This window comes from Cydia pomonella, chromosome 26 (genome assembly GCF_033807575.1).
Source record: "Cydia pomonella isolate Wapato2018A chromosome 26, ilCydPomo1, whole genome shotgun sequence".
NCBI lineage: Eukaryota > Metazoa > Arthropoda > Insecta > Lepidoptera > Tortricidae > Cydia > Cydia pomonella.
The window spans coordinates 7,117,542-7,142,961 of NC_084728.1; the positions used below are offsets into that span (position 1 = coordinate 7,117,542).

The window sequence follows — 25,420 nt, forward strand, 5'->3', positions numbered from 1 at the left end:
GTTCCGTAGTCAACTAGGAACCCTTATAGTTTCGCCATGTCTGTCTGTCTGTCCGAGGCTTTGCTCCGTGGTCGTTAGTGCTAGAAAGCTGAAATTCGGCATGGATATATAAATCAATAAAGCTGACAAAGTCGTACAATAAAATCTAAAAATTTAATTTTTTTGAGGGTACCTCCCCTACACGTAAAGTGGGGGTGAAGTTTTTTTTTGCTTCAACCCTACAGTGTGGGGTATCGTTGGAAAGGTCGTTCAAAACTAATATGGGTCTTCAACAAAAAATTTTTGATAAAGTGTATATATTCGGAGATAATCGCTCCGAAAGAAAAATAAAATGTGTCCCCCCCCTCTAACTTTTGAACCGTAGGTCCAAAAAATATGAAAAAAATCGTGGAAGTAGAGCTTAAGAAAGACATTAAATGAAAACTATAGCGGACATGATCAGTTTAGCTGTTTTTGAGTTATCGCAAAAAGTTTCCCCTTCATAGTAAAAAAACTTACTTTATGCAAATTTGCCTATTTGTTTAACTCGCGTGAAAGGTACCGTTTCATCCCTTGGTTAACAATTTACTATACTTTAAGCTACAGTTTAGCTTATTGTGACGGAAGAGTAACTACGGAACCCTACACTGAGCGTGGCCCGACATGCTCTTAGCCGGTTTTTATTTGGATGTAGTTTAATTACATACCCGGGTCCGTTAACTACGTAAATTTTCTACTGTCACTGTTTAATTTTCTCTTTCTTTTTTCAGATACCAGACAAAGCAACTTACACAGTGGGGTAAGTGTTATTTATTGTTACCTAAGTTAAAATTATCATTTTTAGGGTTCCGTAGCCAAATGGCAAAAAACGGAACCCTTATAGATTCGTCATGTCCGTCTGTCTGTCCGATTCTGTCACAGCCACTTTTTTCCGAAACTATAAAAGCTATACTGTTCAAACTTGGTAAGTAGATATTTTATGAACCGCATTATGATGTTTACATAAAAATAGAAAAAAAAAACAATAAATTTTGGGGGTTCCCCGTACTTAGAACTGAAACTCAAAAAATCTTTTTCATCAAACCCATACGTGTGGGGTATCTATGGATAGGTCTTTAAAAATGATATTGAGGTTTCTAATATCATTTTTTTCTAAACTGAATAGTTTGCGCGAGAGACACTTCCAAAGTGGTAAAAAGTGTGTCCCCCCCCCGTAACTTCTAAAATAACAGAATGAAAAATAATAATAAAAAAATGATATACATTGCCATGCAAACTTCCACCGAAAATTGGTTCGAACGAGATCTAGTAAGTAGTTTTTTTTAATACGTCATAAAAATTAAAAAAAAAAAAATTATCAAACCCATACGTGTGGGGTATCTAGGGATAGGTCTTCAAAAATGATATTTAGGTTTCTAATATCATTTTTTTCTAAACTGAATAGTTTGTGCGAGAGACACTTCCAAAGTGAAAAAATGTGTCCCCCCCCCCTGTAACTTCTAAAATAACAGAATGAAAAATCTAAAAAAAATATATGATATACATTACCATGCAAACTTCCACCGAAAATTGGTTTGAACCAGATCTAGTAAGTAGTTTTTTTAATAAGTCATAAATGGTACGGAACCCTTCATGGGCGAGTCCGACTCGCACTTGGCCGCTTTTTCGTATACCAACATATTGGAAACAAAAATGCATAAAGTGTGGCTGCAGATAAGTGTGCGGCCCACACACATTGGGACCTGTTTACACATTGGTCACTTAGGCTGGCTATACACACTAGGGTATGCCTGCGCAGTTTTGTCTATATAGTTCAACTGCTTAAATAAAGTTGGTTAGGAATAGGGTTGAAATAACCCGGAAAAATTCCGTGTTATTTCAACCCTATTCCTATAAAAACGTTTTTTTCGGAAAAAAACAATGTTACTTAGTGTCTATATTTTTCCGATAAAAACGAAAAAATCGGAAAAAAACACACTTTGAAAAGAATTTGTTATTTTCCCATTCATATTTAATCCACAGTTTAGGTAGCTACACCTGCTTAGTAGTGTGTTTCGTACATTCCCAAAAAAACTGAAAATTACGGAAAGTAAACGAAACGAACATTAGATTTTATCGAGAATTTTCAACCCTAGTTACTGTTAGGCAGCTGCACAGTCGAATGCCACATACGGTCCTTTTTACCGGTGCAGTTGGCATTACTGCATAGGCGTACCCTAGTGTGTATGAGTATCTTTAGACCTAAAGATTTTCTCAGCACGAACACTGTAAGTGCTTGACAAAATAAAAACATCGACAATCCTGTTATCGATAAGTAGTTACCCCTTCTAGGTTAATCATTTTTCATATAATTACGCTATCCACCCACTACATGAGAGGAAGTGGAATAATCTTTTAGTAAATTAAAGTGGACTTTTTCAAAAAGCCAAAGAAGTTTTGACACCTACCATATAGAAGAAAATTTAAGTTTACTTCGAGAATCATATAAAAAACACCTGTGTGATGGTTTTATTGTGCGATGGCCATTTGAAAGACAATGACATCATATGTCATGTTTTTTTTAAGTATGGAGTACGCAGGTAATATATTAAAAAAAAAATAGTTTCTCTATAATTAATGAACATTGTTTATTTCAAGTTCATACATTAGCCACAAAACGTATGTATTTATGTATATACTTTATTGTACATAGAAATAAAAACACGAAAAACACAGTTACAGAGTAAATTAAATACAACAAAGGCGAACTTATATCTGTATGGGATCTCTTCCAGTTAACCTTTGAGGAAATGAATAAAACAGAAGTAACGGTGAATGAATGACAAACACAAACAAAAGTGTACAATCACTGAAATTAATGAAATGCACGTTTTGAATACATATTGATACAAATATACATAGATAAACGTTGCTATTAGCACTTGCTCCAGGCCCCTATTTTTCTAAACTGACAAGTGTCGGCGACATGTCGGCCGACAATTCGACATATGTCAAGCGACAGGTGACAAGTTTATAAAAAAGTTGTGACATATGTCGCACTTGTCAGGTTGGTGAAACAGGGGCCTGGTGGTGGTGGTGCTTGGTGTGTCCTGGTGGTCCTGACTGACTGATTCATCAATGCTGAGCCGAAACTACAAATCTGTCATACACGTAGATGGCGCTAGTAGCTGTCGCAAGTGGATGCGTTCAGTTTTACGAGGCCGTGTCGTACAGTTGCAATCGTGGCCAAATGGTCTCGCCGGAAGATCAGCGCTGACCTTCAGGTCAGCATTATGCTGAGGCGAGCCCATGTTTTAATCTTTTTTTTTATAATATATATACTTCTGTATGTAAATTAAGTTTTACCTCGAAATAAATGATTTATGATTATGATTATGAAATCAAGAAAGTTGAAATTTGCACACAAGGCTGCATTAAAAAAAAAGCAACCCCTAAGGGGGTTTTAAAGGGATTGAATGTTTGTATGGTGTTCAAGTTTTATTTTAAGCTAGGAACTTGAAACTTCGTGAAAAGGTATTATATTAAAATAGAGGAAAAGTAATTTCAGCGTTTTTGGAAATTCATCCCCTAAAGAGGTTAAAAAGGGAATGAAATTTTGTACGGGGATCAAGCTGTTTATTAAGTTAGGAATTTGAAACTTCGTAATAAGACATATTCATACAATACGAAAAAGTAATTAAGCTTTTTTGAAAAATTATCCCCTAATAGGGTTAAAAAGGGAAGGAAGGAAGGGGGGGGGGGGGGGTCTTACGTTTGTACGGAAACGTGGTCACTTGACTTTGTCCCCTTTCTTCTTAAGTTAGCAATACATATTCACCGCTTAGCTGCGAAGTAATCAACAGGGTGCCTAGCCAAGGTGACAATCGTTTGCGCTACGACAGTTTGTGTCTCTCTATCACTCTTCCATATTAGTGCGACAGTGACAGTTGCATTTCGTTTGCTACGGAGCGTAAACGATTGGCATCTTGGCTGCGCTACCTAGTCAGGGTGCTTAGCCAACATGCCAATCGCGTAGAGTAGCGTAATCATTTTTTTTTAAATATTATATCATATCCATGCTCATCACACGAGTAAATGCCCTTACCAGGATTTGAACCCGGGACCATCGGCTTCATAAGCAGGGTCACTACCCACTAGGCTAGACCGGTGGTCGTCAACTCATTCAAGTCATTAGTGCGACAGTGACAGTGGCGTTTCACCTAGCACTGATCACTTCGATGTCTGTCCATCTATCATAGCTTTTTCTTCGATTCTCAAAATACTCGTATGTTTTTCGTTGTCGCATAAGTTACATAATAACTCTCCACTTGTAAACTATGTTTTATGTGGCTATATAAAAGTTCGATACAGACGTATAGCTCCCTCCGGGCCTTATACAGCGTGCTATGTTTACAGACTTTAATGTTTTGGGAGTAATTTTTATCAATCTGTCGTTCGCTGCGGTACCACGGTGTCGCGTTCAGCAAAGAAAGTTAAATAGTCTAAAATAGAATAAATAAAAACATGACTGATTTTACTAGTAAACAGTGTAGTTAAGCGTTTCTTTTTTATGTGACCTTTTGGTCACATTTGTGTTATTTGTAGCCAGGATCGCCAGCCCCTTTCATCATTATAGGAGAAAAAAGTGCCCCCAAATTAATATACAAATTTCAAATTTTCCTTTTTGTTACCGTCATACAATGTATATAGGGGAAATGGTAACACAATTGGAAAAAAACTGGGATATTTTTTCATTCCATTAGGATCGAAAGAGCTCGTGATTCTGAGTAGGGATGAAATATCCGGAATTTTTTTTTCGGGAAGTTTGCAAAATTCCGTTTTTTTTTTAGTTTTTTTTTTCAGTTTTATTCAGAAAAATTAAATATATCACACACAATGCTACTGATGAGTTATGACAGTTTCAAATTCAATACAAATTCAGAAATTAGCACATTCGACGTACTAACCCTAACCTGCGTATTAAAATTCCTAATTACTTAGTACAGTCACGTCTGAAAATACGATACGAAAAATGTGCCAAAAATATGTATACACTACCTTAATATATGGACAATAAAGTCGTGTATACATATTTTTGGCACTTTTTTCGTATCAATATTTTTTTTCGAAAGTATTGTAACTGTTTTGAAAAAAAAAAAACTGTTTATGTTAATAGAAATCTGAAACAAAACCAGCCGTTTAGAAATTTTCCGTAGAAAACTTAATATCTGCTAATTCTGAGTAAAAATAACAAGATTTATGAAAAAACACAAAAATTATGAAAGTATCATTGTTTTTAAGAAACGATCAGTTATACAGGTTTACAAAGGACAGTGTTCATGTGTTATTTTGTTACCGTCTATATAATACGGCACATTACAGATTTTGATCTATTACACAGCAGGCAGTATGTACAGTATTTATTACTTTGTACAGAAATTTCACTACGTTTCAAAATCATTACGTAACTAACTCACAGCATGGTCCTTTGAGGCTCTCAGGGAACTGAGGTCCTAATGCGAACTTTGAAATTCTATTATCTACCGCTCCATCACATCAATTCAATTCAATTCAATATCTTTAATGTCAAAATAACACATTTCAAAAATCGGAATAAAAATAAAATACAAATGTCACAAAAAAAAAACTCACCTTGCATATTCAAGCGATAGAAAGGCAGATAACGATTTCTATTTTAACAGTAAACCCTCCAGATACTAAAACGACAGTTTCAAAGGCCAATTTAATCTTATTTTTTACCAAATTGGCAAATTAAAGCTTTATATTATGCAGGCTGTTTTTGCTTGTTCGTCTCTAGTAAAATACTCACTATATACTCACCTAATCCAGTAACAACGTTAGTAACGCAGCAGCCCCTCGAGCAAGGGATTGCGACGTCCCGGGATAAACACTGACGTATATATACGTCAACGTGTATACACGTCGAAGGGGTTGAGGGAAGATGTTTTATAAACGTTGGTGGCAAAGGATTGTGTAATCTACACGCAAGAATTCTTTGAGGGCCTAGCCGAGATGGCAATCGTTGGTAGAAACCGCTGATCGAAACTTAAATAATCTATGGAAAATGTCACGTTTTTTTTGTAGTAAAATACTTTATTGCACAAAGCAAGTGCATAACAAATAGAGAATACAATAAATGTAAGTCAAAAAAGAGGGTACTGTGAATGTCATCTCGCTTTGTGTCGTAGGGCACAGCACAGCGGATGTCATTCCAGATCTAGAGCAGAGCCCAACTGGGGAACTCATACTTTTAAGTAACAATTTAGGTAAAAATATCGTTATTTATGGAATGGTTAGTTAATTATCACAATGGAAATTGTACGTCAAATTTTAATAGTTTGTCGTAAAAAAGACAAAAAAAGTTTTTAGAAAGTACAGTGCTCTAGACGTATCATTTTCTGCACGCTTTTTTTAAAAAGAACGACCCATCTTCAGAGCATGACTCAAGCATGAGAAATGAAAAATAATGTTTTGCTTCACTTCAATTTAATGGGTGCTTCTTGCCTGCCAATAACCGACTTTGTTTTTTCCATACGAACTATTTTTTTTTTCACTCATACAATTATCATTACAGGCTGAACCCAATGCGATAATGTAGCAACAAATTAAATGTATAAACAGACAAAAAACAAGTACCAATATCTAACAACTCATTTTTAACCTACATACTACCTATTCAATATAATGGCTCCTCTACACGATGGCCCAGCGTAGGCCAGTCTAAGGGACAAAGCTATGCGGTAAAATGAGATAGCAATATCACTTGTTCCCTCTAACGCATAAATCCGTCCTTGGACTGGCCTACACTGGGCCATCGTGTAGAGGAGCCATAACAAAGAGACAAAGAGAGAGAGAGAGAAGATACTGCTACTTTTGAGAATTCGCTCATCGTACATGAAAATAGCCCTTTATCTATTATGTCCTCAAAAACTTTAATTGACTTAAAACTTCAACGAATATTATTTGTGAAATATGAAACCATGTCCATATTTAAGAGTTATGTTTTCACAACTGTGTACACAGGATATCTGTATATTTTCTATCTTTGTCCATATTGTCCTCCCCTTTGTCTGTTGATGAATTAAAGGGGACCGCCGAGTGACAAAGAGTTTTTTTTTTTTAAACTGTAAAGCGATAGTCTGGACTTTAAGCTTTAGCGGCTGATTGTCGAAGTGGTTGCGGCTTTGTTAAAATTAAACGAGAAATGGAGAAAGAACACTGTCAATTATATTGTTTATGCCTCTGTGGCATGGTATTTGGCAGGCCATTTTCATGAGTAAAGGTGGTAAATTTAAAAAATTAAGGCGCGAAGTGTTGTCTTTTTCTACTGACAAGTGGGCTTGCCAGAGTATAATTTATAATCAGTAGTTACAAATTAGTTTAACATGCTATTTAAATAAAGCGTGTGCAATTAGTTTCATTACATCTTTCTTACAAGCTTTTATTTAACTTGCCCTGTTAGTATGTATGGGACAAATCTTGCAAGTTAAATTTGACCCACTTCCCGGTTTCCGATGAAGCTGAAAATTTGCATAAGTACATATGTAAGTCGGGTGACAATGCAATATTATGGTACCATCAAGCTGATCTGATGATGGATACAGGAGGTGACCATAGGAACTCTGTGATAAAACAACGCAACTTAATTGTGTTTGGGGTTTTTAGAATTGTCTCGAGGAGTATTAGTTGCCTGTAAAAAAAAAGTAGTCAGCGATAAAAGCTTTTACCAAAAATATTTTTTTTGCCAAAAACTTATTAAATATATTTTTTAATACTACGTCGGTGGAAAACAAGCATACGGCGCGCCTGATGGTAAGCAGTCTCTGTAGCCTATGGCCGCCTGCAACTTCAGAGGTGAGCCTAACGATCCATACCCTCGTTGACACAACACAATGAGTAGTTCATTACATTTCAGTATGCTGGTATACAATAACACCGTTTACAAGCACGTGTGATGAAAAAAATATAAATTATGAAACTTACATAAAAGACACTTACCTCTTTCATAAAATATGATTATTCAATTCTCCAAAGAAACCATAATTTAAAAGTAAATAATTCAAATACAACTGCGACAAAATCGTCTTCTTATAAAACCCTTCAATTTTAAAACAACCCCTATTGACTAAGCTTTAAGATCGAAATTTGCTTGTAAATTCTTTGCCAAAAAGGCCAAGTCTGCCAAACGGCTTTTTTTAAATTGGACTTTATTATTATTGAAATTGTGTCGGTTTTTGGCTGCGATTTCTGAAAGGTTACATTGTAAGAGATAATGTAAGGAACCCTTCTTAAAATATAAATATTAATATATTGTTTTGTAAGGTGAAGGGAGTCAATTGGTGTCTTAAGCAAATATGTACAGGTTGTTTGGAAAAGTTGAGGAAAGCGGACTTTTTCGATAGTTTGAATGTCGACTTTTGTGTTTAATATAATAATAATGTTATGCACAAAGTTTAAAATACTAGTATCCTGTAATTATTTAATTTTTGAATTGATATTTTATTGATTATGTTTTTGTATATCTGTTTTGACGATCATAATATGTATTATGAAATAAATAAATCTAAATCTAAGTCTATTCAGCCTATATCCCTCCCACTGTTGGGAACAGGCCTCCTCTCATGCGCGAGAGGGCTTGAGCTATAGTCTCCACGCTAGCCCAATGCGGATTGGGGACTTCACATACACCTTTGAATTTCTTCTCAGATGTATGCAGGTTTCCTCACGATGTTTTCCTTCACCGAAAAGCTAGTGGTAAATATCACATGGTATCTCGTAAGTTCCGAAAAACCCATTGGTTCGAGCCAGGATTTGAACCCGGGACCTCCGGATTGAAAGCCGGACGTCATATCCACTCGGCTCGCTTGTGTTTAATGTTAAAGTCAATGTATTAATATTGATTATGGAACTCTTGTTAGAGCAATAAGTACACTAATTAACTCAACAAACTAAAACTTATAATCTTATTTTATTAACTATGAAATACTAATAGGTACCGCACAGGTGCTTATATCAAATAGTAGTAGGTACCGAATGGCACGTTCATTGGTTATTCGCATAGAAAATGTTCTATATACTGGATATCGGTAAGGCGCTTTGATTACATGGGGCCTACCGGGAAACGCAAAATTCTTCATAACGTGTATAACGAAATTTCGATTTTCCTGTTTAGCGGTAGACCCTCAAAATATGGTAGTAGCGCCCTCTATGCAGAGTTTCGCGTAATATCCCCTATTAACCATAAAAATTATTAACCCTTTTCGAGGCATAGTACGATTCACCGACCACATACGCGCCATTAAAATTTCAACTTTAGCATTCCGATTTCAGGTTCATATTAGATTACACTTTCAGGAAATGTTACTTGTCTTCAAATGAATCAACCAAGCTTGATTAATTGGAATATATTTGGATTTTTTTGGAAAACCTTGTAGATTAGTGCGGCCTGGAAAAGGGTTAAAACAAACTTGTTATAGTACATTACGATACAAGTGCGAAAAATAGGAAATTCGAAACGAGTGGCGATAAATTAAAACACGACCAAAGGGAGTGTTTTAAATCGACACGAGTTGCGAATTACCTATTCGCACATGTATCGTACAACGTTTTACAGTACATATGGCCCTTTAAATGTTCGACACAGTAACGTAATATGCTACTTCTCGCACTAGTGCTATAAAGTAGCCCCATATGTACTGTAAACTATGTTTTAATTTTTTACAATTTTTAACACATTCTTTACGAAAGTAGAACATAATCGCGATAAAATTTTTTTCCCCAAAAAAAGGCAACCTGTAGTTATTAAGGCCCCTCCGACAAATCATACCAGCTTAGTCCCGGTTTATTTATTTGCGACGCGCGCCTTAAGTGATTTGTGGGGCTCCCCATTAGAACCAGATTTATGACTTACACGATTGGGAATTTGAGAATGGGACATTGGAGATGCATTTTTCTTTGTCTTTGGCAAATTGGGTACTTGACACATGTTGAATATTATAACAAAATTTAGTTAAATGTATAGAAAATGAGTCATCCATTATAAAAAAGTGGAATTTAAATAACGAAGTATCAATAAATAAAAAAAATTGTCTTTCAAAAATAGAGAAGAAAATGGTACCATTCGATTCCTTACATTTTATTGAAAAATAAATTGTATGACAACTATACACTTAAACGCAATATTTCAGGGTCAAAATGGCAATTTCCTTGATCTGCCATACATTTAGGACAGACTTATATGATGTGACGTCACATTATCATTTTGTTAGAGGCGTTTCAATCGTCGAGTGCGAGCGTCAGACTTTAACTCTCATTTCTGACCTTTGTGTTGCTTAAATGCCATGAGTCCTATATAGACATTTGATCCTCAGGATAATCAAGATCGTTTGACATTATTTACAAAAAACTGTCAAGTAGACAATTGGTACTCTTTTTTTTTTTAAGAGTAGTCAACTCACAATTTTTTTGCGCCGTAAGGCGAAAAAATGAAATTTTTGAAATAGTCTGGTAAGCTTGAAGGCTACTAGTACGTACAGTTGGCATGATATATCTGAGCGGCCAAAGTGCTCAAAAATATCTGAACACGCACTTTAACGCCTTGACAATAGAGGCGTGTTCAGATTGGTGTACAGGCGACTGTACAGTCAAGAGATTTCTGGCTCTTTCTAGCGACTTTCATGTTGTTTGTCACTGTGATAAGGTACGAAATGGGTAACAAATTAAATCTTTTTAATGATCAGAAAAATGCGCAAAATTAAGATTATACTTTGATTAACAAAAAATAAAACCGACTTCAAAAATTACCAAAAGCGCCATACATGTACCTATAACATTTGAAGAGTTCCCTCGATTTCTCCAAGATCCCATCATCAGACCCCGACTTGGTGCCAACGGGACCATCTCGGGGTAATACCCGTTCGATTAAAAAAAAGTTGAATGATAAAAAAAGTTGATTTTTACCAAAAAAACAAATGTACCAAAAAATAAATAAATGTTCCTAAAAATTGTTTCATTAATAATTAAATTTTTTGACGACCAGTCTGGCCTAGTGGGTACTTGGGTAGTGACCTTGCCTATGAAGCCGATGGTCCCGGGTTCAAATCCTGGTAAGGGCATTTATTTGGATGAACACGAATATTTATTCCTGAGTTACGGCTGTTTTCTATATTTATTTAAGTATTTATATGTTATAATATATCGTTGTCTAAGTACCTGCAATACAAGCCTTAATTAAGCTTACTGTGGGACTTAGTCAATTTGTGTAATGACCTTTTTTTTTAATATTAATTAAAACAAGCCAAACGTGTATTCCTTTTTCCTTTAATTTCTAGCGTAATAAATACTAAACAGCTGAGGGTGTTGCTGTATTATTATTTTTACATAGGGGTGGGAGGGGGTTAAAAACTAGCAAAAATCATATTACCTAATAAATGAATGGAGCATTTGAAAAATGCTGTTACGGCTAAAACATAAACGTGTACTAAAGTTACGATGCCGTTAATCATCGTTTGTCCCTTTCCGACGTATTGGTATGATGGAAAGGGATAAACGATGATTAGCAGCATCGTAACTTTAGTACACGTTTATGAAAAAGGGGGTTAGAATCTAAGAGGGAATCACTGGTTCAAAAACGAACACTATTACTTCATTTAGTTGAGATTCTATACACGTCCTTCAACAGTTATGCCACAAGAATCCAGTCAAGTTTCCTTGAAAAAAAAAAGGCTAACAACGTGAAACATGCCTTTTCTCGTTTTTCCGTTCCCGGTAGCTAAAAACGGCGAGTCGCGAATATCAACAAGTATTTATGAAAGCACCAAATGGCAAAATAAAAGGTCGTGGACGCGGGCTTCATCATAATGTTGTAGGCTAAGAGCTGACGTCGGGAAAGCTTGACAAAAAATAAATATGTACATACGTATAAAGTACCGTCTACAAGCTCTTTCGTCAATCAATCAAATATTTATTGATAAAATATAAGTATTTTACATGTCAACACTTTATAGCTAATGGGATTACACATATTATTATTTATCTAATTAAAACATTACTTATCTATTACTTATCTAGGGTACATCATTATCTTGAGGCAAACAAAAATTTTAATTTATTTTAATTCAATTTATACCGACTATTTTTTATTCTTGCATTCCACATAATGTTGTTTTAAATCAATAAAAAGACTAATATAAATAGTAACTTATTTTATAACATGCAATATATAACTACTTTATTATTAGATCTAGCATATATAAATAAATAACAATCTCACAATTAATATTATTTAATGTTATATAATATACCTCCTATTTTCTTGGAGCTTGGGCAAGCAATCAGGTCGTCTCAGAGGTCCGAAAGAAATCATCCACCGAGTACAGTGGCTTCTTACTCTTGCGTTCGTCGCTTTATACTCTTGTGTTCGTACACTTACTGAAGGACTGAAGCTCTTAATTTCTGACTGTGTAAGAAAACACGAGATTTCTTATCCGTGAAGGTCTTCCGTGCTATAGATTTTATATACCGGTTTTCCCCCTCCGGTCGACTTTGGGTACTTACTAATTTATCTCTTTCCAAACTTGTCTACTTCCTAATTCGTCCACTCCAACATCGTCCTTTTCCTAAGTTGACACTTTATAGATTCCGAAGTTGACTACTTCCTAAATTATCACTTCCCTATTCGTAATTTCGTAACATGTCCATTTCCAGAATTGACCTTAATTGAGTTTGAAGCATTGTACGATCAAGGGCTCAATACCGCTTCAAACAAACAAACATTTATTCAGCAAATAGGCCACAGGGGCACTTTTACATGTAAATTTTTTACAATCATAAAAATAAGAAAATACAATTACAAATATGGAATCAATTAAATATTAGATACATTATTAGAGATGTATACAGTCTTTTAATGTCGAATTACACAAACAATACAAACAACAAATACTAAAATTCTTTAGAGATGTAAAAGTCTCTAAGTGTCAGAGATGAGATATAATTTATTAAAGAAATATCATTAAAATATCCTTAGAGATGTAAATGGTTTCCAAGACATGAATTCTTACATAAATATTAAAGGACATGAAATTAACAAACAGACAAGAACCGAATTGAGTATCTTACGTAACTTACGTTAATGCCGCGGTAAAGTTACATACTTATAACATGTAGCCCGTGTAAGCTTGAACAGACCGGTCTTCACAAACAGCACCCGTCCACGAGTATAACGCGTATCCACAATCCTATTTTGTCACCTTCTTAACTTGTCATTCTTGTCATATGATCCACTGCTCTAATTCGTCAACATTCCTGTATCCTCACTTTCCTAACTTGTCTAAATTTTTATATGGTCTACAGTGCTTTCTCGTCCATATTCCTATATGGCCCACAGTGCTGACATAATGGATGGCACAATAATGATGACGAGCTAGCGCTGTGGTCAACAAAGGAATGTAGACGATCTGGGACTTTGTTCAACATAGTAATGTGGACGAGTTAGGAAGGTGACGTTTTAGGAATTGTATGCTGACGACATGGTATTATGGCTCTCTTTTAATACCTCTCCAACTAGTGAAGGTTAGCAAAGCTTATCAGTGTTATCGAGAGGCCCAAAAATGGACCTTAGTAAAATATATTACTATGAAGCCGATGGTCCCGGGTTCGAATCCCGGTAAGGGCATTTATTTGTGAGATGAACACAAATATTTGTTCCTTAGTCATGGATGTTTTCTATGTATATACGTATTTATTTATTTATTCATTTAAACTTTATTGCACGATATAAAATTGTACAAATGGCGGAATTAATGCCTTAAGGCATTCTCTACCAGTCAACCATTGGGTCAAACAGAAACTTGCAGTTAGTTTGCACAAACAAAGAAAAAAAAACAATAAAAACTATTCTGATAACAAAAAGATGACTGGCTCGTAGCCTATAGCAGATTGTCCCGTGCCCGAACGAGACTTGAACCCTGGACCTTCTCTTTTTGCCTCGCCAGCTCTTTTGTGTACGTAATGATAGTCTGATGTCTGGCTGCTGTAATCAAAATATTAAGAGCAACCATACAAAATATCATGTATTTTTACGGTGTTTTTAAAGTTCTCGACCCGAATTTTATTCTTATGTCTTTATTTATGTATAGTTTATTCATTTTCATAAACGCACTTCTGGCCACTTCTATTCTTGAAGTATCTCAATGTCTGGGTCCCATCTCTCGTTGAGTTAGTATTCAAGGTATTTGTACTTATTTACTCTTTCCACTGTGTTCCTTTTTATGCTTAGGTGTTCACTATCTACATGTTTTTTGCATATTATCATATACTTTGTTTTAGAGATATTTATTTTCAAGCCATATACTTAGTTCAAATTTTGAATTTAATCAATTTAGTAGGATATTCAGCTCATGAATGTTATTTGCTATATCATCTGCATATCTTAAAATATTTATTATCATAACGTTACTTTCAATTCCTACGTCTGTGTTTTCTAATGCTCCCTGAAATAAAAATTCCGAATAAATATTAAAAAGAGATGGAGACAACATACACCCTTGCATTACTCCTTTACGTATTTTTAAGTCATTGTGGTTTTCTTGTCCTACTTTTATATGGGCCGTTTGGTTCCAATACAAATTCTGCAACAATCTCTTGTCCATATCATCAATATCCGTGAGTTGTAAAACCAGCAAGCAAGCAGCAAGTTAGCAGCTTGTCACGTTTAACATTGTCAAACGGCTTAACAATGTCTCAAACTCAATCAGGAGAATGATCTATTAAATAAACTAAAATAAGTTTTTGACAAAATTTAGTTTTATGCACAAGCGTTTACAACCCTAAACCTAATTAGTTTGCGTTGTTTTATCACAGAGCTCCCAGGGCCACGTCCTATCCCCATAATCAGATCTACTCCATGTCATTATAATCATGGCGAGTGTGAGAAATGAATGCTTGAGGTTCTGTGAGGTGATGAATTCCAGGCCTTCGAATGTAATGTAATATTGTTTTATTTTGTGTACAATGTTATTGTATCTTCTTTTATTATGTGCTGTTGTTAACATGTTTGATCTTGGTTGCATGACGCATTAGATTTCTGTAATGTCGTGTAAACATATTTTTAATTAATAAATAAATAAATATGCATTGTCATACGATTTACATACTTTTGTATGCAAAATTTCAGCTCAATAGGAAATCGAAAAGTGGATCAAAATTAGCTTCCAAGATTCAACCCACACTATCATACCTACTAATAGGGCAAGTTAAATAAAAGCTTGTAAAAATGCGTCAACTTCTAAAACTTATTATTAGTTATTATAGAGACTCCACTGTTCACTAATATAATAATTAATATCATATTTAAAATTATTATATACGTACTTGAAAAAAGTTCACATTTTTTTTGCACCTGCTTAATTTAATTAAGCCAAATGCTATTCAAGCGTCGATTTAAGGCCATTATAAATCTTTGCGAGTTAGTAGCGGTAATACACAACGTCTCAAACTCAATTAGGAGAAGGCTCAATAAATACCGAGTAATTATACGAGGGGTGCTTGAATTTAAAATTTGGTGCGCGGCGTTGCACTGACGGCCTACCGCGAACATAGGAAATTGAAATTTCGTTACATAACCTGCACCAAATAAGGCCCGGTTCTTAAGCTTGACAACTTTCAAAATTTCATACTTTTGAAATGTATGGGTTCAAATTTTGCGTCCATATCCGCTAGTACCATCTTGGAGGATGTAACAACTGGACACGCCTTGTCTATAATTTTCTATACAAAACAGTTTGCCTAATTTTGTAGGGGAGGGGCACGTCAAATGTATGGCTATTTGTACGTAACGTAAATAGGCATGTCAGATAAACGTCAGTCCATACAATACATATGACTATTGGCCGAGGTTTTCGACAGAGGGGTAAGCTGTTAAAGGCGACTCCGGTTATTAAATCCTCCATAAGTACTACCATAGCCAACAGCAAGTTCATATTAAATAGAAATATAAAAAAAATAACGATATCTTGGGAGCATTGTGCACGATTCCGGATTACTGGAGATCAACATTCAACACAGGATTGCGGCCGCCTGGTTAAAGTGGAGAGAGGTGACTGGTGTGACCTGCGACAGTAAAATGCGGATAAAAATGAAAGGCCTCGTGTACAATACCATCATAAGACCGGTCCTTACTTAGGGGAGTGAAATATGACCAGTGACCCAGCTATATGTCCAAGCCATCCATGTGGCAGAAATGAAGATCTGAGGTGGATGTCAGGCGTCTCCAGGATTTATAGGGTTCGAAACGAACACATCCGTGGTAGCCTCGGAGTGAGAGACGTCGCCGATAAGCTCCAAGAAAGTCGGCTGAGGTGGTTTGGGCATGTCAAAAGAAGGCCGCCATGATACGTAGGCAACAAAGCCCTTAGTTTTGCCTTACCAGGCCCAAGCAGGAGGGGCAAATCAAGACAGCGTTGGCGCAATGTCATCGCCAAAAATTTAAACGCCTGTGGGTTATCGGAAAACGACGTCCAGGATAGAGCGAAGTGGAAGGAAAAAAGTAGGAAAGCGGACCCTGTCACAGTACGGGACAAACGCTAGAAGGATGATGAACGATGGACCTTATTTGGTGCAGGTAACTTGTTTCTCGAAATCGAAACCAAATCGAGAAAAGTATGACTTTTTTATTTTAATAGAGAAGTCAGGTTTGAAACGACTGATAATCTCAATAATTTTAATCATATGAGCGGGAGCCATCTAATTTTGTAAACGAAAATATGGCAAATAAAAAACGAATGCAACCATATGGTTCGAGAGCTGGTAGACATTTTGGAGTAGGTTCTTGAGGCAAGCTAAAAATTTGCCTGAAACTTCTCCCAACTCCTGCTTGGGATATCTAGGACGGATTTCCGCACTAACGTGTCTATACGCCAGGAGCTCAGCATCACACAGCGTTTATCGGCCGTAGTACAGTCGTGCATACTGCAGTACTTTAGACATGTCTCTAGGCGAAATAACGACTCCATAGAACGGTTGGTCGTACAAGGAAGAGTGGAGGGAACCAGATCGCGTGACAAGTCACCTATGCGCTGGACTGACCAAATAAAATCCGCAGTTGGACACCGCGTATCTCACTGTGCTGTGTATGGGCATTGTGAATGTCATCTCGCTTTGTGTGGTTGGGCACAGCACAGCGGATGTCATTCCAGATCTAGAGCAGAGCCCAACTGGGGAAGTACCTCCACCTTACAGAAAACCGCAGCCAAATAACACTAGACGCTACTCAGTGTTGTGTTCCTGCCAGTGAGTAACGTTGCCAGAGCTCAACGAGGGGGGGGGGGGGGGGGTAGGGTCGGCAACGCGCATGTTACTCCTCTGGAGTTGCAGGCGTACGTAGGCTACGGAGACTGCTTACCATCAGGCGGGCCGTATGCATGTTTACCACCGACGTAGTATAAAAAAGCGGCCAAGTGCGAGTCGGACTCGCCCATGTAGGGTTCCGTACCATTTATGACGTATTAAAAAAAACTATTTACTAGATCTGGTTCAAACCAATTTTCGGTGGAAGTTTGCATGGTAATGTACAGGGGTCGGACAAAAAGTGCGGATGACGTAAAAATGACGTAATCTTACACACAGGATGATGTTTGAGTTTGTATTTAAACTTCCGTGTGACATGTAGTATCAAAGTAGTATTAATGAAGTAACAAAATAAACGTAAATAATTCCATGGAATTAAAAATACAGGTGGTAGGGTGATGTAGTGAATAAAATAAATTTCACGAAACTTGTTACCATAAGGTATAATTATTTGAAATTAGTTAGAACAAGTCTGTGGGATCCTCAGATAAATAGGTTTAATAGTCAAAAGTGGGAACAGTAGGTAAGATTAGCAGTATACGTGTTTGTCACCTACCTCCAAAAACGGAAAATTGCCACAATATTCGAGTAAAGATGACGTGACATTTTAGAGCATTTTCTTATACATTAGTAAATATAAATTTTAGCAAAATATAATCGTGAAGATACAATAGCTAAACAGTAACGAAGTCAATTTATTGTTCATCTGATTGACAATGTGTCAGTCAAAAACGTACTTACTCATTTCAAGTGGCGATATCGTTTAATAAAGAGGTTGATAAATGATAAGTGATAATTGTTTATGAAAATCAAAAATACTATGTATTTGAAATCATCCTATAAGTGGTTTGACGTCATGCGCACTTTTTGTCCGACCCCTGGTAATGTATATCATATTTTTTTTTACATTTTTCATTCTGTTATTTTAGAAGTTACGGGGGGGGGGGGGGACACACTTTTTACCACTTTGGAAGTGTCTCTCGCGCAAACTATTCAGTTTAGAAAAAAATGATATTAGAAACCTCAATATCATTTTTAAAGACCTATCCATAGATACCCCACACGTATGGGTTTGATGAAAAAAGATTTTTTGAGTTTCAGCTCTAAGTATGGGGAACCCCCAAAATTTATTGTTTTTTTCTATTTTTGTGTAAACATCATAATGCGGTTCATAGAATACATCTACTTACCAAGTTTGAACAGTATAGCTTTTATAGTTTCGGAAAAAAGTGGCTGTGACAGAATCGGACAGACAGACGGACATGACGAATCTATAAGGGTTCCGTTTTTTGCCATTTGGCTACGGAACCCTAAAAAGGGCGAGACAGCGGGAGATCATTCGAGGAGCTGTGTCCGCCTCTACTACCGATGCGGGCGCTTCAACGTGACCACAGAAGAAGACAGAGAAGAAGAAGGCCCTAACTCAGCATTGCAAGTCTGGCTGCGGGGTAGCGGGGCTAAATCAATCCTTAGATTTTTAAAGATTTTTCTTTTGCCCAAAAAATGTTCTTGAGGGAATTTCTAATTATTACAAGTCAAAATTCAAAATCTGTCTAGTCATCAAAAATATAAGCCAGACGATTTGTTCGGGTCTTTAACCTTGCCAGACGCGTGCAAAATAATTTTAGAAAAATTCAAATAAAGGTTCTTGAGGCAGTCTGTTATTTTTACAAGTAGGAATAAAATATCTACGAGTACTTATAAATAGTCGTAATAAAAATAAGCCAGACGATCTAGAAAGTTTTAAACTTTCTAGATCGTCTCGCAGGTAGAAAGACCCGACCAAATCGTCTGGCTTAAAGGTCCCTTTCCGAAAAACTAAGAAAGGGACCTTTAAACTTAAAAATTCAAATTGATGTACTGTAAAACGTTGTACGATACATGTGCGAATAGTATCAATTCGGTTGTTTTAATTTATCGCCCGTTGCAAATTTCCTATTTTTCGCAATTGTATCAAAATCTAATACTTATTAAAATGTCCCTTACGAATATAGTAGTAGTAAACTCTTTGCTGTACAAAAATATATATTAAAAGTACCAAACATAAAATTAGTAAGAAGTACAAAGGTGAATTTATCCCTTTGAGGGATCTCTTCCAGTTAACCTTTGAGTAGATGAGAGGAGAGAGTGAAAAGAGTGTGACAAATGCAGCAAAATGTACAACAAGGTACCGGAAAGACCAAAGATATGAATACATACATAATTTATACGAATATATAAATATATAAATGTTAATTTAAATATTACTTCTCTACTTCACCTTTCAACCCGCTTTATTGACTCCAAATCACCTTCGCCGGTAACACAGTTTAATCTCATCTAGTATTTCATTCGCCGTCCCGCTCGAACGCGGCGGGGGGAAAAGGGACGGAAATTAATTTGGTGCCACACGTTCGTCACATGTTAATAATGGGCGGATAATTTGAATTGGGTTAAGGGGAGGTTGTGCTTTCGATAAGACTATATAAATTGATATAAATTAAATGTTACAGTGGGTATACTTACATATATCACAACTGAGGCATAGCTACTTACAATAAATATAATAAATAAATATTATGGGACATCATTACACAAATTGATGAAGTCCTACATTAAGCTCAATAAGGCTTGTGTTGGGGTACTTAGACAACGATATATATAATATATAAATATTTATACATACTTAAATACATAGAAAACACTCATGACTCAGGAACAAATATCCATGCTCATCACACGAATAAATGCCCTGACAAGGATTTAAACCCGGGACCATCAGCTTCATAGGCAGGGTCACTACCCACTAGGCCAGAACGATCGTCAAAATTATATTACAATTGCGAAAAGTTTCATAAAAGTTGAAAGTTTTCGGAAAGTTCAGAAAAATTCCATAGGAAATTATGGAAACTTTAATTTTGGAAACAAGTTTTGATCCCCATATGAACACATGAGAAATTTACAAAATGTTTCAATGTGGAAAGTTTGGAAATTTTAGGACGGGACATCAGTAGTTACAATATAAATTTACATCAATGTCACTATAAGAATCTACACGCTCTGATCGACAAAAAAAAGAAGAGAAAAAAAGAAAATTTCTGGATAGTCAGTCAGTATCTAAAAAATAATAGAATGATATCAAATCCAAAGTCCATTTGAAAATAGTTCGACAAAAACATGAATAATTTATTGGAATACCTAGTAAGTTTTTGGGAAAAATAAATTTTTTGGTTCAAGCTTTTATCACAGACGATACTTTGCTTTCCACAGGCAACTAATACTCATCAAGACAATTCTAAAATCCCAAACATAATTAGGTTGCGTTGTTTTATCAAGAAGTTCCAATGGTCACCTCCTGTCTCCATCATCAGATCAGCTCAATGGTACCATAATATTGCATTGTCACGCGATTTACATATGTATGCAAATTTTCAGCTTCATTGAAAGTCGGAAAGTGGGTCAAACTTGGAAGGTTTGACCCATGCAAACATACATAGTTACATACATAGGTACATTGCAAGTCCAACGTGGCAATGCGGCCAGCCTTCTGGGCATACTGCCCATAGGGAGCGACTTGAAAGACATTTATTATTTACTTTAAGTTTATTTGTAGTCTTTATCATTAGTATTAAGTTTATTTACTTATAGTTTATTGTTAAAATTCTGTCAATAGGTATATCACAGTTTTGAATGCATTGCAAATTAAATAAAAACTTGTAAAAAAAATATTGAATTGAATAAATGAGGCTGAATATTTTTTAACGTCAATAACATGTACATGGAACAAACGTAAATTATGTAATGTTATACAAATGCGATACAATGGTAAGTAATATTACAATATTCAGCGTTCAAGTTTCCATTATTCATACTCAAGGAGTACGTGCTTATAGGTTACTCTCACATGCCAATTCGAACGTAGGTACACTGACATCTATGACATCTAAATGATGTCATTCAATGATTTATTATTTAATTTTATAACACATACCTACTTCCTCTTAACCCAAGACGCCGTACAATACGTGTATGTTTGTTTCCCTCTAACTTTTAACTGTCTAAGTTTCGAGCCTCCGATTTGACATCGATTTCGCATAAACAACTGCCCAAGTTCACTAACCTTAGCGAAATATGACGTTTGACAGCGAATTCAAAATGGCGGAGTTTAGAACAAAATGGTTGTCGCTTATGTTAGAAAATTACCGTAAATTTAACTGAAAACTGTTTGAATTTGTAATTGAAATACGTTTTATATGAAATTTAATTAACTCAATTTAGAAATGTGAATTTGTGTGTCATTTATTTCAAATAGACCAAGGAAAACTTTGGTAACTTATTGGAAAGTAATTACCTAGTATGATATGGAAGTTTTAATTCCAAAAGATGGAAATTTAGGTGGAATATAATTACCTATATTTGTTAACAAACTTTATTAGAAAATATATTTGTAGCAACAGATACCTTGCCGGCTGATGCTGGTTTTTGTCAACAACGGTCTACCACTAAGCTACCAAGGCCCGCGGATTAAAGCAGTAATAAAACGCACAGAACCGCCTATGAGGATTTTTATCCACAACTTTTTGTACCACTAAGCTACCAAGGGTCAAACACCTCGCAGTTTTTATCAACTATTTTTACCACTAAGCTACCACGGCCAACGTATTAAAATACGCAGTAATAAAACGCACAGACCAGCCAATGCGGGTTTTTATCTAAATTAAACTACCAAGACCCCCGAATTAATAACATGCAGTAAAAAAGCCTCTAGTTTTTATCAACAACTATTTTACCACAAAGCTACCGAGGTTCGCGTATTAAAACATGCAGTAACGAAACGCACAGACACCTCGCGGTTTTTATCAACTATTTTTACAACTAATCTACCAAGGTCCGCGTATTAAAATACGCAGTAATGATACGCACAGATAGGGTCGGCAACGCGCATGTAACTCCTCTGGAAAAAATAAGTCGGATTTTATAAACTGTTCTTACCACTAAGCTTCCAAGACCCGCGTATTAATAACATGCAGTAACAACAGTTTCTAGTTTTTATCAAGAACTGTTTTTACCACTAAGCTACCAAGGTTCGCGTATTAAAACATGCAGTAACAAAACGCACAGACACCTCGCCGGCTAATGCTGGTTTTTAATCTGCCGCCGCCGCGGGCCTATTGTTACGTGCGGACAGACGACAGATTTCCTTCCACTAGATAGAGGATTATTCAATTTAAATGTTATCCGGGCAGACAATTAAAACAGCCAGCCACGGGCGTGTTCGGACCATGCAAGATGGAGGGTTCCGTACCTTCATGCATTACAATTCAATTCATTTATTTCATTAACATATTTATATTTCACTTGTAGAATCGATTGTAGGTTACTCTCTGGATTGTTACGGACTAACTTTTAAAACTAGTATAGAAAAGTTGAAAAATTACTAACTAGATTTCTAAAGCTATTAGTTAACAATAAAACTAAAACCAAATATAAAACCGATTATTACCATACCCCGGGGTTTTCGATGCGGGAATGTTTTACACTAGCCAAAAACAGGTTAAAACTATAAAAACCAATACTATTTTAATATTTATAAGCGCATTTGAAGCTTACCTTCTGTTTTTAATTCATAGTTTGGTAATTATTTTACAATAGACAAAGTTATAAATACAAGAAAACATTCCCGCACCGAAAACCCCGGGGTATGATTATTACAAGTTATTTAAAATAATTATCTAAAATTCTTCCGGCAACCCTAAGACACAAATATGTATTTATTTTTAGTTAGACTTAGACAACGGCAATCAAGACAGTAACTTATCTATCTCAAATGAGCCATAATCATGGCACCAGAGGGCCTACCGCGAACTACGTTCGACGTGTTGCCTCCCTGTCACACTTACGTACGAATTAACAAGTGCGATAGAGAGGTTACTCAACGATCGTGGTTCGCGGTAGGCCCCCAGGTCTATAGCTGCAGGTAAGTATGCTGTTATCAGAGTAAGCAATTACTATGGGAACAGGCTCATCGAGAAGCGCTTACCATACTTACTCAACGCCTTACCTGCAACTATCAGACAGGATATAAAGAAAAATAAATTTAAAAAAGCTTTGTTCCAACATTACCTTGATAGCATTTAACACATACGTATCCAATTTTTGCTTCAACAATGAATTAGATCTAAGACTTTAAATAAATAAATAAATAAATATTATAGGACATTATTCCACAAATTGACTAAGTCCCACAGTAAGCTCAATAAGGCTTGTGTTGAGGGCACTTAGACAACGATATATATAATATATAAATATTTATAAATACTTAAATACATAGAAAACACCCATGACTCAGGAACAAATATCCATGCTCATCACACGAATAAATGCCCTTACCAGGATTTGAACCCGGGACCATCAGCTTTGTAGGCAGGGTCACTACCCACTAGGCCAAACCGGTCGTCAAACTTTATAATTAACATGTACCTCATCTAGCATGGACCCACGGATCCCACAGTCAAACTGTGCAAACAGTTTTGTGGGACGTTGTATTTAATATTAAGTCAGTAGCCATTGTATTTCATTGAAATAAATAATAATAAATGTTGCTCCTGGTCGTCTTCACGACGGCATTTTTAGGGGCCCATCTAGTTGGCGGCGAGTCACCGCCTGCCTCGATAACTAGTGAAAACATTGTTATGGCAGGTGTCCTGACGTCTTTGCAATAACCCAGTCTCATTGTCCTCCCAAACTTCAATCCATAGACCGTTATACTGTTCACTTTACTACAATAGTCCCAATGCCTGTTGCGACCGGTTCATGGGTGTCTATTGTTGCGCCCGTGAACGGGTTCCAGCAGGCGTTCTACATGACATTAAAGCTCTCCAATAGGCCTCTACGTGTTGGATCTATATCCCCACGCAAGCCTATCAAAAGACCGGGATTTATAGGCCCGTGAAATCCAAGGAGATACAAAAATAATAAATAATAAACATTGATCTCATTATTGTTAGTACCTACACACTTCAAAATAATGTTAGTACTTAAAAGCTTAATTAGATTCCAAATTGATCTTATCACACGTATATACTAAAACCTTTACATGCAATAGGGCGTATCTTTGCGGGACATGCGTCATTTTAATTAGCAGAAGTTTCAAAACTCATTAATATTTGTGTCAACCGATATAATTTTTTTTCGTGTAATGTATCAAGCTAAAAGTTAAAGAAGTCAAGTTAAAAGTTAAGTTACATTTGGTATTATGCTTTATTTCCTGAATTTTAAAAAGTAAGGGACGGGAGGGGGACATAATGGTTTGATTTTCGAATTCTAAAAATGACAATTGAATGCCATGCCGCAATCAATTGAAGGGATGTTTACAAAAACGACATAACTGTCTACACTGGTTGACTTCTGAAACGATTATCAATGTTCTTAAAAAAGTGTCAACCGCTCGCTCTAAGCAGTTAATTACTTTCGTAATTTTTGTAAACATCCCTTCAATTACCTGATATGCCTTAACAAGGGATAAAATGTACATACTCGTATAAACTGATTCGAGTTTTACAATGCGTGATGTGTGTGTAATTGAATGAATAAATAAGGATCTACTGGAGGGTTATCTGCGAGACGGACGGACGGCCCGGCCCTTTGTTATTGTATGTATATATATAAATATATATAAAAACCGCTAGGGATCTTGGGAGCATTGCGAAAATGAGTCTAGAAATGCATTCTAGGAAAGACTGAAACTCTCGTCCGTTTGCAGTTGATTTGGATCCGTTCAAAATATTATTTTGTTTTCCGAATAGGTTGTGCTAATAATGTGATTTTCATAAAATAAAAAAAATAATATTATAGGACATTATTACACAAATTGACTAAGTCCCACAGTAATCTCAATAAGGCTTGTGTTGAGGGTACTTAGACAACGATATATATAATATATAAATATTTATAAATACGTAAATACATAGAAAACACCCATGACTCAGGAACAAATAATGAATATGTCATATTTTCATACAAATGTTCTCGATATTTTCCTTTCTGGATTTTGGCCTTCGATGAATATTTTTATATGAGTTCAATATTACCATTGTCTGCGTCTGTGCATTTTTTA

At 35.9% G+C, this 25,420-nt stretch overlaps 1 protein-coding gene across 3 annotated transcripts in view; it reads left to right on the forward strand.

Moving 5' to 3' along the window:
• Window positions 1–25,420, forward strand: part of LOC133531899 (uncharacterized) — a 57,038-nt gene that overhangs the window by 25,207 nt on the left and 6,411 nt on the right. For all 3 annotated transcript variants that reach the window (XM_061870310.1, XM_061870311.1, XM_061870312.1), the window contains one exon: window positions 750–778. In XM_061870310.1, the coding sequence (XP_061726294.1) occupies window positions 750–778 (29 nt within the window). The remainder of the gene's footprint in view (window positions 1–749; window positions 779–25,420) is intronic.